Source organism: Apostichopus japonicus, chromosome 3, assembly GCF_037975245.1.
Source record: "Apostichopus japonicus isolate 1M-3 chromosome 3, ASM3797524v1, whole genome shotgun sequence".
Lineage (NCBI taxonomy): Eukaryota > Metazoa > Echinodermata > Holothuroidea > Aspidochirotida > Stichopodidae > Apostichopus > Apostichopus japonicus.
Window position 1 is genome coordinate 9309875 of NC_092563.1, and position 14103 is coordinate 9323977.

General features: G+C 37.5%; 1 protein-coding gene across 1 annotated transcript in view; it reads right to left on the reverse strand.

Moving 5' to 3' along the window:
- Positions 1-13753, reverse strand: part of LOC139962460 (alanine aminotransferase 1-like) — a 39418-nt gene extending 25665 nt beyond the window's left edge. The window contains exons 1-3 of the mRNA XM_071962432.1: positions 13186-13753; positions 6543-6632; positions 2305-2413 (exon numbers count right to left, since the gene is read on the reverse strand). Of these exons, the coding sequence (XP_071818533.1) occupies positions 2305-2413; positions 6543-6632; positions 13186-13497 (511 nt within the window). The 5' untranslated portion in view covers positions 13498-13753. The remainder of the gene's footprint in view (positions 1-2304; positions 2414-6542; positions 6633-13185) is intronic.
- Positions 13754-14103: the final 350 nt, after the last annotated feature.

The window sequence follows — 14103 nt, forward strand, 5'->3', positions numbered from 1 at the left end:
CAAAAGATCCCCAATATACTGTACAGTAGCTAGAAATATAGAAAATGTTCAGTTACTTATTAATATCAAAACTTTTGCTATATTGTTTCATATCCTTCTTCACAGCATCCCAGATGTGACATTAAAATAAATTGATTTTAAAACCACTTTAATTGTGTCCATGGAACTGGTGGTACAGTATATACAGTAGATCAGCATTCATGAGTACGCTTATGAGGCAGTTATGAGGCAGGAATGAAGTATGTACCACTTAAAACGAGAGAACTTAGTTTTGGAAACAGATCATTGTTTTATAAGCATACTAAATTTACAACCTTCATTGACCTGCAGAAACCAATTCATTTTGTATTTGTACTGGTGGCTATCATTATTATACATAGAGAGTATACCTATATATCATGCATTAAATCATCAAACTATAGATAAGACGTTTTACATATATGTGTCTACATATATTGTTGTGATATATGTGGTAGTGTACAGGCTTCATTGCACTGTATGATTATCATGTTATACAGTGACTGAGTTGTGTAGTAAGTTAATACTACCAATACTTCTTAATTGTCGTTTGTATGCATTACCACAGCTGAAACTACCTTCACATGTTTGTACTCCAGGCTGTAAACTCACCACCTCCATCAACCAATTAAATTGTATTGTTCAAAGGTCAGATGTGTGTGAAAGCCAAGTGTCATTTAAATACTGTACAGTAGTTCAATGTCAGTTTATCATCCAGTACTCACTGTTCACAACCTGTTACATGTATGATAAAAACTATCTTGAAAGTTTGAAGAAATATTGACAGATGTGCAGAATAAAGTTCGTGTTGAACTGCTCAGCAGGACCATTACACATTATAACCTACTGTACATGGTCTCTTTGGGATGTCAGCATTCAAATCAGATGTATATATTCTTTCCAAAAGTAATAACTTCCCAGCTTTAAGTGAGAAGTTGTGAGAATTAGCTTGCCACCAGAAAGATTCATTGTTGAAATGCCCAGGGAGTTGTTTTGGAATATACCCAGGGTGTACCCAGGGTGCTCTTAATTCCAGCTAGACAATTTAACCTTGGGTTCACTTGCATACAATGAATTGTATGCACTATACAGTGGAACTGGTACATAATAGCTACAGTGTGTACAATTGATATGTATATTCTTTATTAATGCTCATTGGGAGAGATTTTAAAGACCAAAAAGAGACATTGGTATATAAAGCTTCCTGGAAACTCAAATTCACTGCGCAGAATATACTGATATGTGTACTGAGGGGAAGAGCTATCCCAGACTCTCTATATAAAACCTCTGTTGTGGTAGAGCTCTATAATTAGCTAACAGGAGCATGTCAGAATTTCAAACAATATATCTGTATACAAAACATCTTGTAAGCACATAACATTGAGTAAATTCCAAAACTTACTGGTTTGGATATTATTATATCGCTCCTCGGCTAGACCGTCCTTCGCCGCCCGGCCCTAGGGGTGCCCACCTCACCTCGTCAATTCCGCAGGTGGGGGTGGGGGGAGATGGACATACTTCACCCAGCAATGGGAAACTTTGGGCGGGGACAAGTGGGTGTTGGAGAAGATTTCACAAGGGTATCAGATAGAATTCACCTCCAGTCCGCCTTCCGGGGATGGAGGAAGACTGACCCCAGCACCCACGGATCCCGTCCAAAGAGCTGCTCTATAAGGGGAAATTTCAGCCTTGCTGGCAAAGCGGGCAACTGTAGGGTATCGGGAGAGGCAGGACCCCTCTTCCGGTCCTCTTTCTTTCTAACAAGAAAACGGGATGGATTTGGTGTCCCATCCTAAACCTAAGACCCCTGAACAAACACTTCATATATCCAAAACATTTCCGCATGGAAACGCTAAATTTAATTCTACCCCTACTCAGGAAGGGCATGTGGCGGCGAGCATGGACCTCCAGGACGCCTACTTGCACATACCCATGCACCGACACCATCAACGGTACTTAGGCTTCCAATATGACGGAAGGAAATCCGTTCGGCCTGTCAATGGCTCCAAGAGTGTTCACAAGGGTGGCGGGCGGGAACTGTAATCTCCCACCTCAGAAAAAGAGGAGTGACGCTATACGCGTACCTCGACGATTGGCTTATAGTAGGAGAGTCGGAGTCGGACGTTTCAAACAACGTACACATACACTGTACAAGTGCTGTCTCAAAAACTTGGTAATTCTAATAAGGACTGGAGGGAGGGGAGCATAAAATATTTGCCTCTCTTCTAAGTTGTGCATAGAAAATGACTCCTCGTCAGACAAAAAACAAAATAAACCCCCACTCACCTATACTATGACCGCCACATCCATTAAGAATACGCTTGGCTCTGTCTTTAGCATCCTCTGGGAAAGAACTGTCCTCCAACAGCTTGGGATATGAGCAGAGTGCGATGACCTTGAAAGTTAGCAGACAGAAAAACATCAACATATACCACTATGCAATCCAGTCATTATTATGTCATCAAATTAGAGTAAAAAGTTGTCTTATCTGCTATTGCCCTCATCTCTAAAGGTAGTGATTACTGACATTACAAGTTCAACCTGGTCAGCCCTCGCTCGGTTTATACGGCCAAAAATGATGATTTTTTACAGGTAGCACGTGATCTACGAAGTAACCAAGACTATCTTCCTCTATCTTAGCTGATGAAGGAATAAACATTCACAAAAGAGAGGGTAATGACTTTAGAAGCATGGAGTAAGTAGTACTGTGGGACCAGCTAAAGCACAGTATGACATCACTTTGAACAACATCTGACATTACTATTAAATTATATCAGGTGCGCATTTGGCATTTCATGTTAATCACTCTCGTTCTAGGTACTGATCTGCATATATTACAGTGTAGAGAAAATTACTCATTTCAGATATGTCTGTACAGCTTGTACAAGCGAGGCCCATAGAATCTGCATATAATCCTGTAGTCCAGTGCAGTTGATTATTTATTACAGTGTGTTTAACGTGAAATGCTGTGAAATAAGCAACCGTGATCACCATTGCTTGTTGTATCCACACTAATCAAGTTTAACTGAAGTGTTGGTTATAATTCATTCTGTGACCTGTATGTTGTACAGTACTGGTGCTACTGACAGACTACAGTATGTACAGTTGTGGTTATCAACAGTACAGTACTACAGAAACAGGTCCCTGGATATTGATTCCCATTTAATGTGCTTTTCATCTATACACCTACATTAACCCTTTATACCTATAGATTATGACTGATACATTGACACTGTAGGTATATTACATGTTTGAACCTAACCTTTTATAGCAATAGTAGATCTGCAACAGGTGAAATCAATTTTCATCTGTTTATGACAAGTGAAATCAGTTTTCATGTATATATATACATACAACTTTACAGACTTCCATATTTTTCTAACTGAAATGAGCTAATCTGAATGAGCAGCCTAATTCGGTTCTTGCATCTGGATTTGAAAAGTACACCAGGATCACTTACAAGTTCTTATGAACTTTTCGAGGATCCCCACAACCATATACTTTGTATACATGTATATACTTGAATCATTTAAAATGTCAATAACGTTGATGGTTGAAATATACATTACAGTAGTTGAACAAACATCATAAAGTATGATGCCATAGTCCAAATGTTTTACGGTTAAACGGTTTAGCATATGGCATGGTTCGATAGTTCAAGCATTAACTGCATGTACTTTACACATGTATATGTAGTGTGTTATAATGTACTGTATTAATAAGAGACGATTGTGCACAGTTAGTCTCCTGAGACTTGTGAAATATCTTACAGTCTGTACTATACAGTAATAGTAATATATACTACAGTATAGCCTGACTGAACCTGATTATAACCAGGGGTTGTAAAGTAGCTCAGCTCCCTGGAAGTACAGTAAACATGTTGAAAATGTTACACCCAACTTTATACTGTACGTATGCAGTACGAAGTCTATATATGATTATGATGCATCCATGGGATTATATCAAGAGGTTAGGCAGCTGAGTGGTGTGAACTATAGCATTATATGCATGGGGCATTCGTTTTAAGAACTTAATTGACGCCCTGTATATCATATCTTACACTAACCAGGCTAAATGTTGGTATGAAATGGTGCTAAAAAGAAGGTCTTATTTACATGTTTTCTGTGTTAATAAACTATCAACTTTAAGAGTTCTGTCACCATAAGTGTACTCTTGTATCTCATTCTCCAGTAGAGAATGATGCAACATGTTTACAACGACATTGTCAATAGTAACTTTTAAATTAAGAAGCTACAACATTAAATGCAAGTTTCCTCAGTTTCAAGTTAATGTATACTGAGAAGATCCTACATTTGAAAAAGTGAATTATGGCATACTGAATATTGTAGCAGTTTTTATGCAAAACACTTTTCCTTATTTAATAAAGATTTAAGATTTTTAGATTTATATGACAATTCATACTGAATACAAGTTTTAAGCTCAATGCCATTGTACTCTGTCATGGTTTATGACTCATATCCATATTTTGCATTGCAATCGATACAAAGAGCCTATGTACAGTATGTACAGTAGCTTGTGTCCAATGGTGGTGCTCATCGAACGCCTCATTCACAGACACAATATGTTCATGATTCTTTGAAGGTGTGCTGTGTTTAGTAAACTTTTAGAGAAAGGGTGATTGTATGAATGCAATACAATACAGTACAGTACGCCATCAGAACTTATGAATGTACCTTTACATCAGGGTCCCATTATAACTACTCTTGTTCACCTATTGTACTGTACAGTTACAACTGTATGGTCTACAGTGCATCGTGCTGTGAATGTCGAAGAACAAAATGTCAGCAAGTAGACAAAAGTCTGCTCTAGAACTCTTGTGCCTTAATGATCTCTAACTTAGAAGTCAATAAGCCAAGAACAATTTATCCAGTATCCCTTTACAAAATGCATTGCAAAATGGTGAGAAAAAAAATGCAGACCTATATAGCAATCTTGTACAAATGTGCGGTACCACAGTGTTTTATAATCTGTGACAAATCTATGAGTCTTAAAAAGTGCTATTAAATTATACCCTAATAATTAACGGTATACAATCAAATGTCCAGGATATATGTTAATTAATAGAGAGCTATTTTAGTAGTATGTTTGTTATATATTTGTACAATATATAATTAAAATGTTAATTTGTCCAGGGACATTATAAGCGAAGCCAGCATGTTTTGCTTCTTTATTTTTTTGATTTTTTTCTGAATGAAACTTCCAATGAGCCTCAAGTGTTCAAATTTAAAATGCAACAAGGATCTAAAAACTGCAAGAGACAATCAAACTTCTTATTGTGAAGGCTCTTGTACTCAGGATTAGACTTTGCAAACGTCACCGTGAACTCCCTTATGGGGAGGGGGGGATCCTGATACTGCAAGGGGCATCAAGATCGTATGGTAAAGATGAATCCGATCTAAATTATTGAAACAGATGTATGCCACTGAGTGCTATATCTGAGGGTTCCAGCAGGTTCTGTGAAACAGCTACATGGTTTCTATGTTTTTTAGGGGATCAAATATATCCAAACAAAACTTGTTTGGGTTTTATAATCTGCTAGGAATGATTTTGTAAGACTTGCCAATAATATTCAAGTTACTAAGTGACATCCTCTTCACTCTGAGCTTAATTCTGTGCATAAAACCAATTCTAATAAATTAAATATCTCTCCATGTTTAAGAATTTATTACTCTTTCAGGACTCTTTTATTTACAGAGCAGCCCTTTTTGTGCAGAACGGCTTTTCAGATCCTTTATTGTAGCTTTTGATAACCCTTTACAAATTTTACGGTTTATTATTTTTTTAATCTCTTAAATTTTTATGCGTCTTAATAATTTCTATCCTACTTATAAATTTTCTGTTAAGTTTTTAATACTGGAATAAAGAATGCATGAATGAACGGAGGAAGAGTCTTCTCACGACAACTGCAGTGACACTTGACCTTTGGACAAACGATTCTGTTCCTGTGCTCACTAAGGTGGACCCACATACTTCGTACACATTTTTTATTCAAATTAACATGTTTACAAGGTTTTTCAGACTTTGAACTCCATGAAAAACTAGAAACATTGATTTTACTCAACCAAGGTAAACCAAACACTTGTATGAAATTCATTCCAGCTTTACTTTTGGGATTTTACCACGGTTGCCGAATTTGACCTCTGGTGAGCTCAGATGACCTCGGAACCGGATAATTGCTCACTATCCGGCCTGATAGTCCGGCCGGACCGGATATTCGGTGCATCCCTATCTAACATAAAACCAAAAGTTTTGCCTGACTTCACAAAGTTAACAAAATGCCATACAATTGGAATACTTGTATACTGTACTCGGCACATCTTTGCAGGGCCAATGATAATCATTCTAAATAGGTCAATTCTTCAGATATTTCTGTCCTGGTTTTGAAACAATTGCTGGCAATTTCCGGTTATAATACAGCATGCTGCTTTATGGCTGAATGATGTAGGGTTCGGTCTGTGCGAGCTATCATTTGGACCGTTTTGACTGGTTAAGGGCTTACTCACCTGTCTCAGGAACGTAAGGGGCTTCTGGCCCATTGCATGTGCATCTCCTATGTTACACTTGATGATGTCTGGGTACGGCTTCTTTGCTCCCTGCACAAAACAAAAAAAAATGGTATGCCAACTTGGATAAAACTTTATAATAGTTTTAAAAGCACTTTATAATCACAGACCTGCACTGTGCTCCTATGGGATAATGAGCTTGTCATACAAAGAAAACTGCAAAGTTTACGTTGGTCCCTCGAGATCTGAAGACTAGAGATTGTTATCAAGGATTCATGCCTTCTCATTTTCTCATAAAATGAGACGTTAGATACTGTATACAGAATTTCCTTTGTGGAATATCCAATGTACTTAACTATGCGTGGTGCAGGCATAGGGGCGAGTACAGTACATATGGGGAAAGTCCCACACCTATATTTATTTTCATTTTTTGCTAAAAATATGAGAACTTGTAGTACACATATGTAGTTAAAATATTAAAACTTGTACTACACATACCTGTATGTAGTTAAAACTATGTAAACTTGTACTACTGTATGTCCACGTATGTAGTTAAAATATGAAAAACTTTTGCTATGCATATTGTTAATATTTATGAAAAACTTGTACTACACATGTAGTTAAAATATGAAAACTTGTACTACATACAATACGTAGTTAAAATATGAAAACTTGTACTATAATATACGTAGTTAAAATATGAAAACTTGTCTATTTTGTTAGACTATGAAAACTTGTACTCCATACATACGTAGTTAAAATATGAAAGCTTGTACTACACATACAGATAACAGATTAAAACTTGTGGTTAAAATATGAGAACTGATGGTACCACTGAATCTCAACCCCTTTTTCAAGCACCTCTCCCGTGAGGTCCATCTTAGGGATGGATCTAACGGGAGATCAGCCGACAATGACATATCCCGAGCTTCTATTGCACAGTACTAGGAACAGTTACATGTTTAGGCAATACGGTCACCATCAGTAACTACAATGTGAAATGCCCGCTTCGAGATGCAGTACTATCACTATGGAGTAAACATGGAGACGAACTATTTGCATGTTATCAGATCACGAGAGCGTTCATAATGCATTTCGATAATACTTGTCATCTGAAAATGTGCTTGTGACCTTAATTTTTACCATCTGGTGATCATAATCACAAAATATGTCTATCTGGAGTTTTGGCCTCTTACTCCAGGAGTGATGTGATATATATCTAGAATTAATACCTGTCAAAATATAATCTTTGTAGCAATATTCTGAAGAAGAGTTAAATGAAAAATTTGATTACTTAATTGGCAGGCCAGGTACAAGTGAGTTACACATGATGTCCAAGCGGGGAGTAACAAGAGTATGTACAGTTGTTCAGCTGAATCTTGAGTGAGATATTGTCAAGTCTGATACTGTGTACAGTAGATCTATGATAAGTGGACGGCTGCACACAGAAGATATATGACATACTGTACATGTCCGAGTCAAATATAATTGACCAACTTGTGAAGTCTAGATGTGACGGCTATCTATGAAGAGCCATCACGCAGACAGGGGACTTTGACTTAATCATGGAGTTAATTGGAGCCAAACATAATAAGTTCACTCATTCTCTTCAATTATTTCAAATATATTTTTTGGAGACATTCATAAACGTACTATATCGGTGAAAGAATCGAGTCTGGATAAAGCAGTATTGATCAGGAGAAAATGATATGTGGGATTTATCTGCATCTAGATGCATGTTTCCTCCAATGTGAGAGGACAGTGATATTCTACATTTTGACCAGTAGTCAAAAAGATATTTTGTTAAATTGTTAATATTATATTTTAACATTTTCATATTCGGTAAAGTCTACCAGTGAGCATAGTTTCCCACAAAAGAAACACAAAACAAAAGCCAATAGGCTTAAGTGATTCCTTGCAAAATTTTGTATGAGGACATTCAACAATAACACTGCAAATATGACTTTTAAGGGTTGACCATGAATTCATGAGGTCAGCAAGGTTCTTACACTAATGGAGACCTAAGCCTCTAAGCTCAACTTTCAGAGTTATGGCACTAACATTTTGACTTTAGACTTTGACCCCTGCTGAATCTACTGACCGTTGAACATCATAGAATAGGTTAAAAGTTTTGTTCTCAAACATAATGCATTAATGGATATGTTTGAAAGATATTTAGAATGACACATTGCTTTCTGTCAACCTCAAGAGCCATTAGACTTCCACCAGTTTCAATGTGAGAATTTTGTTCACTTACCAAGAGGAACGTACTACTAAGCAGTTTTGGTATCTTTCTGGAACTATCATGTTTGATAACATGATATGTAAAATATAATGTGACAATGTAATCTCTCTGTTGACCTTCAATGACTTTATGATTTCCACCAATTTCAAAAGGGCTGCTTCAGACTTTGATCCGTGCTGACCTCACATGACCTTTGACCAATACCACCAGCAATCCCAAACCAGTTCTATCGAAGGGGGAACCTACTGTATGTACCAACTATGAAATGTTCCACAGTTACTGTATCCTTCTGAAGTCAGAGCAATTACGAGCAACTGTCACACACACATACACACACACACGCCCCATCAGTATCCCATAGATTCCTTCTGCCTTCGGCAAAGGAATCAAAATACTGATAGTTGACCTAAATCAATTGCTCTGTTGAAGCAGTTTCTTGACTAAACTGTTAATTTTAAAGCTCTTCTCTGAATGGGGTCATGATAAACACAACTACAGTAACCATTGATACCTACAGTAGATGTACAGAATGACTGCCTAAAAGTTACCTCTTCCGTGGCTTGATAGGTACACTACATTCATGTTGTTATGAGGAGACTACATTTCCACCGATTTTATCGGAACTTTAGGTCTCTCGAAATGAATTAACACAGGGCGTAAATAATGGACAAAGAGTTTGTAGTACTGTAACACACCTAAGGTACAGTACTATGCTTGATTTGCAATGTACCTACTTGAAACTGTGCTAATTACACGCTTGTACCCGATACTGTTTATCTAACTGTAGTTCACTTTTGACAATATACCATCTTTAAACAACATTATCTAAAGTTTTCCCATGAAAGAGCGTGTACAGCATAATGCACAGACAGACACTGCCAGTGATTCTTGTGAACCAAATCTGAATAAATCAACCATGAGGATTTGAACGTACTAATACTGCACAGTATGTTTTCTATCATTGTGGCAGACATCTCAACCATCCTTGGTTTGAGAGTATTGCAGGTACAGTGGTAGTACACATGTTTACAACCAACTGTGCAGGTTTTAATATAAGTCTGGCAAAGTGCAGCTAGGGTTGACAGTGTAGTTTGAATAATACCTGCATGTAGCACTAAATATGACACTACTGACATACTCGATAAGGTTGGGAAGCTTCATGCGCAACATGCAGTGAAAGAGCTGTTTGTAACTGTGATTAAATTCTATTGACAAGGCAGACAAACTAACACTCCCCATCTGAAAAGCAAAATACTGAGTAATTAAATTTTGGGTATTTTTGTCTTTTTCCATTACCTGTATACAGTAGCTAGGGCTCAAGGATTTAACTACTGTAGCTTGGAGGAAAAAGCTTTATTTGGAATATATTGGGTTGGCAAATCTTGCACATACAGCAAACTTTATGAACACAGAGAAAGTCCTGTCCTGTAGTTGAAAGCAACATTTTAACCAGTACCACATCAAGCTGTTCCATAGCAGGGATATAAATTAACCTCTGTCAGCTGGCTTAGTGATTCCTTGCCTTATCAGTTTATATGGAATCACCTGATTGATAGAGCAACTATTAGGAAAACATACATGTCCTAAAGTCAAGTACCAGACCATCAGGGAAGAGTTCACTGATAACTTGACCATTGCAAAGGTTATATATACTGCTAACTGAGTCATAACTGTTGATGACTGAGTTTCAGAGCTTACAAGGTTTCCAGATTTTGACCTCTGTTGACTGCAAATGACCTTCGATCAGCATCATATTTGGGCAAACATTAGGACAATTTATCTGGGCACCAAGAAATGTGTTTGTGAAATAAAATCAAGCATTGCTAAGGGCAACTGTAATGGGTTAAGGTCAAGTGTTCTGTGTCAAAGGAAATCCCTGAATTCATTGCTGTTTAAGGTATTGTGTGGCAGTAATTTCTGACTATTAAACAAGATACAAATGACATCTTAAACATGTTCCAATTTTAAAGTATGGTGAGAAGCATTTCAGGAATGACTAAATACATTCTTAAAAACACAAATCATTCTTAATTTCATAACATCAATATATAGTAAGGTCTGACCACTTATGTCCATTTCTGTACACCATGTCCTTGCACAAAATGTCATGCTAAAATGAGTACTGACCACATCCTATAAACAAGTGTTCAAACGATTATGCATAACAGAAAATACCGATTACCGATTATTTTTTCATAATCGTACCGATTCCGATTCCGATTATTTGAAAATGAGAAAATATCCCGTTTATACGAAATTGGCAATAAAATTTGTGATAGTGAAGAGGTTTGTTTACAAGTGACGAAAACTTCCGGCTCGGATAGCAAAAAATCTTCAAGGTCATGATACGGAAAACTGATTGTGCCATGAAAGGCCAATTTGTCAGCTATCCGGTGATGGGTAGCGTTTAGCTAGTGAAAACTTCTTTCTAGACTTAGAGACCACATTACTTTTGTGATTTAGTGTGTAAGTCAATGGGGCTTTTAATGGGCGTATGCTACCTTAGAGGTCTACAGTCAACGAGTTAAATGAATCTGGAGGATTCATGTCAATTGGGTGCGCGCGTACCATGCATGGAGGGTCATGTGATGTGTTCCAGGGTGGTACCAAACTGATATTTCTCTGTAGCAGTTCGAGAATAGTGTTAGTGACTTCGTGAAAGATTTGCACCAAGACGGATCGGACATGGGAAGTAACGGCGTAAGAAGGTACTGGTACTTCAGGCCTACGAAATAGTGCTAATATGCTAACGTTAGACTTGCTGGCACAGAACAAGTACAGATACATTGGGCTTGCAGCGGGAAATGTCGATGTCGCTGTCTGAATTGTATTTCAAGAACGATTTTTTGTCGAAAGGATTGTTGAACTGGACGTGTTGCTGTAGGGAAATGTTTAGTTCAGTGCAACCACAGAATTCTCCATGGAACAGAACCTAATGCTGCTCAACGGGAATATAGCTACCACGTTAGGCTACAGGCACGGTTATTGCTAGGTAACGGGTGTCGTCTGCTGCTCTAAGCACGCATACACATTTACGTACTAGTTGGGTGAAATCATCATGCGTAATAGGGAGAGTAATATATTAGTACCACCCTGGAACACATCACATGACCCTCCATACATGGTACGCGCGTACGCGCGTATTTACTGTGTGATAGTTTCTCCAGATTCATTTAACTCGTTGTCTACAGTACTTAGGACTCCATTGTATTTTTTCCATTGTTCAAATCCATGTACCCTAACCTTAATAATACCCCTTAACAATAGAATTCTTGCGAGGGTATGGTGAATCTTTTGAAATAAACATTCGAGGACCTGTAATGCTGAACTGTTCAAGTCCTATGAAACACACACCAACACAAACATGCAGGTGTGAGAATATAGGAACAAACCCATATGTACCAGTCCGCTTCTGGTTTTGAATTTTTGTAGCAATTCTGAAAATTTTTTGTCACACTGTATACAACGTACAGCAAGAAATGAAAATCCCAAATTCAGTATTCAGAAGTTTATAATGAAAGTCTTTTTCTTTCTTTTTTCTTCTTTGCCAGGTACAACAAGCTCAATCATATATTTTGGCATTAAAATCAATTCCATAAATTATAGCATTTTGAGAAAAAAATGGACTCTCCTATGCGTTAATTATACAGTAGATCTTATAATAATTTTACATTTTTTTCTAACACTTGCGTTTGTCATATATACCAAGAAAAAATTTCCTCAGAACTCTCATTATTAATGTTAAACATGCATGTGTACGCACGTACACATACTATTTAAAGCTACTGCATGTACAGGGCGCAATAGAACCACAAAGTAAAAATAGGCTAGGCTGTAAAAACAATGCATAGGCTACGGAAGCTCTATACATGGAAATCAATACCAAACAAAAGAGGGAATGATAAATTGGTAGGGTAGGGAAAGTCACAATAAATATAGCACCAACTTTAAACATGACATTTGACACTCTAAGATTCCAATACTGCATTGCTGGTAGCCTATGGTAATTGTAATGGCTAGAATTTAGTAAGTGCAGTGATGCAGGGTTATCATGTGTGTGATATAGCCTATGATAATGTTCTTTGCACACATATTACCTAAATATTAGTAAGGTCAAATAGCCACTGTTGTTTACACGTCGTCGATATACATGTAGAGGAAATAACCTGGCAAGAAAGTTTATAGACTAGTAAGTAGTCAAGTTAGGATGAAAAGTCGGGAGTTGGCAAAACGGAAACATTAGGAAATGTTCAGTAATTTGTTTTTGTGCTTATCCAGGGTCTACACTACACTGTGGTAAGCCTAAATGATAGTTGGTAGGCTAAGCCTAATTACAAACAACGTCTTTATCATATTGTCCTAGATAGATAAAAACAATGGCGGTTAATTTAACGTTACCTCACGCAGTTCGTGTTCTAGTTGGACAGCTCTTTGAACGATTGGACCCCGCACGGCGTACTCCATGGTCCTCACATGAGGGTTCATGTTCTCTACCGTTAGGGTCTTCTGTCTTCTTGGCTGCGACATGATTATGCCATTCCTCAATTTTCTAGCAGGTGGCGAAATTTGGTTACCAAGTAGGTCCACCCTCGTCGTAACCAGATGACGTTGTAATTGAACTCGAGTTTTTCTTTCGAGACGTAACTGTGCGTGAATAGGTGGCAGTCCTTTCCTAATGTTCAATCCGAAATTTATGCGCGTAGTCAACATGATTTTATGGCTAGTATCAGTTGAACGAAACGAAATTGAAACAACAAATTAGTTGGTAACGAAGAATTAACCTCAAAATGAGCGAAACCTTTGGCTTATGTCATGGAGAAAATATTTAAGTTATTATGTTCATATTTTTAAATAGTCCTCACGATTCCTAAGATGATAAATTTAGTTGAAAATCAGCACATTGTCCGGGATATGGCATACGTATACGCGCAGTTGAACCTTTGAATTGGCCAACGTAAAACCATCCTTGCTGTAATGTGTATGGGGCTATAACGGTAAGTTGTAATGTGATGCGGATATTAATAGGAGGTATGCGGATCGATAAATATACACTGACACACTGCACTCGTCTGAAATCAGGGCGCTGAGGAAGATAAAAATAACTATTTCATCGGGCTTTGGGAAATGTGATATTAAACGTGTTATTGATTGCGTGACCCTACACGTCAATGCGAAATGGAGTCAAATGTGTTGGTAGTTAGTGACCATACATACACCTCTCCACGACGGAGCAGTAATGAAAGTATAGCATCGTTCTGTACGGGAAGAACGTTCCATTTATCAGCAATGGAACTGAAATCGAAAGCATAAATTTGT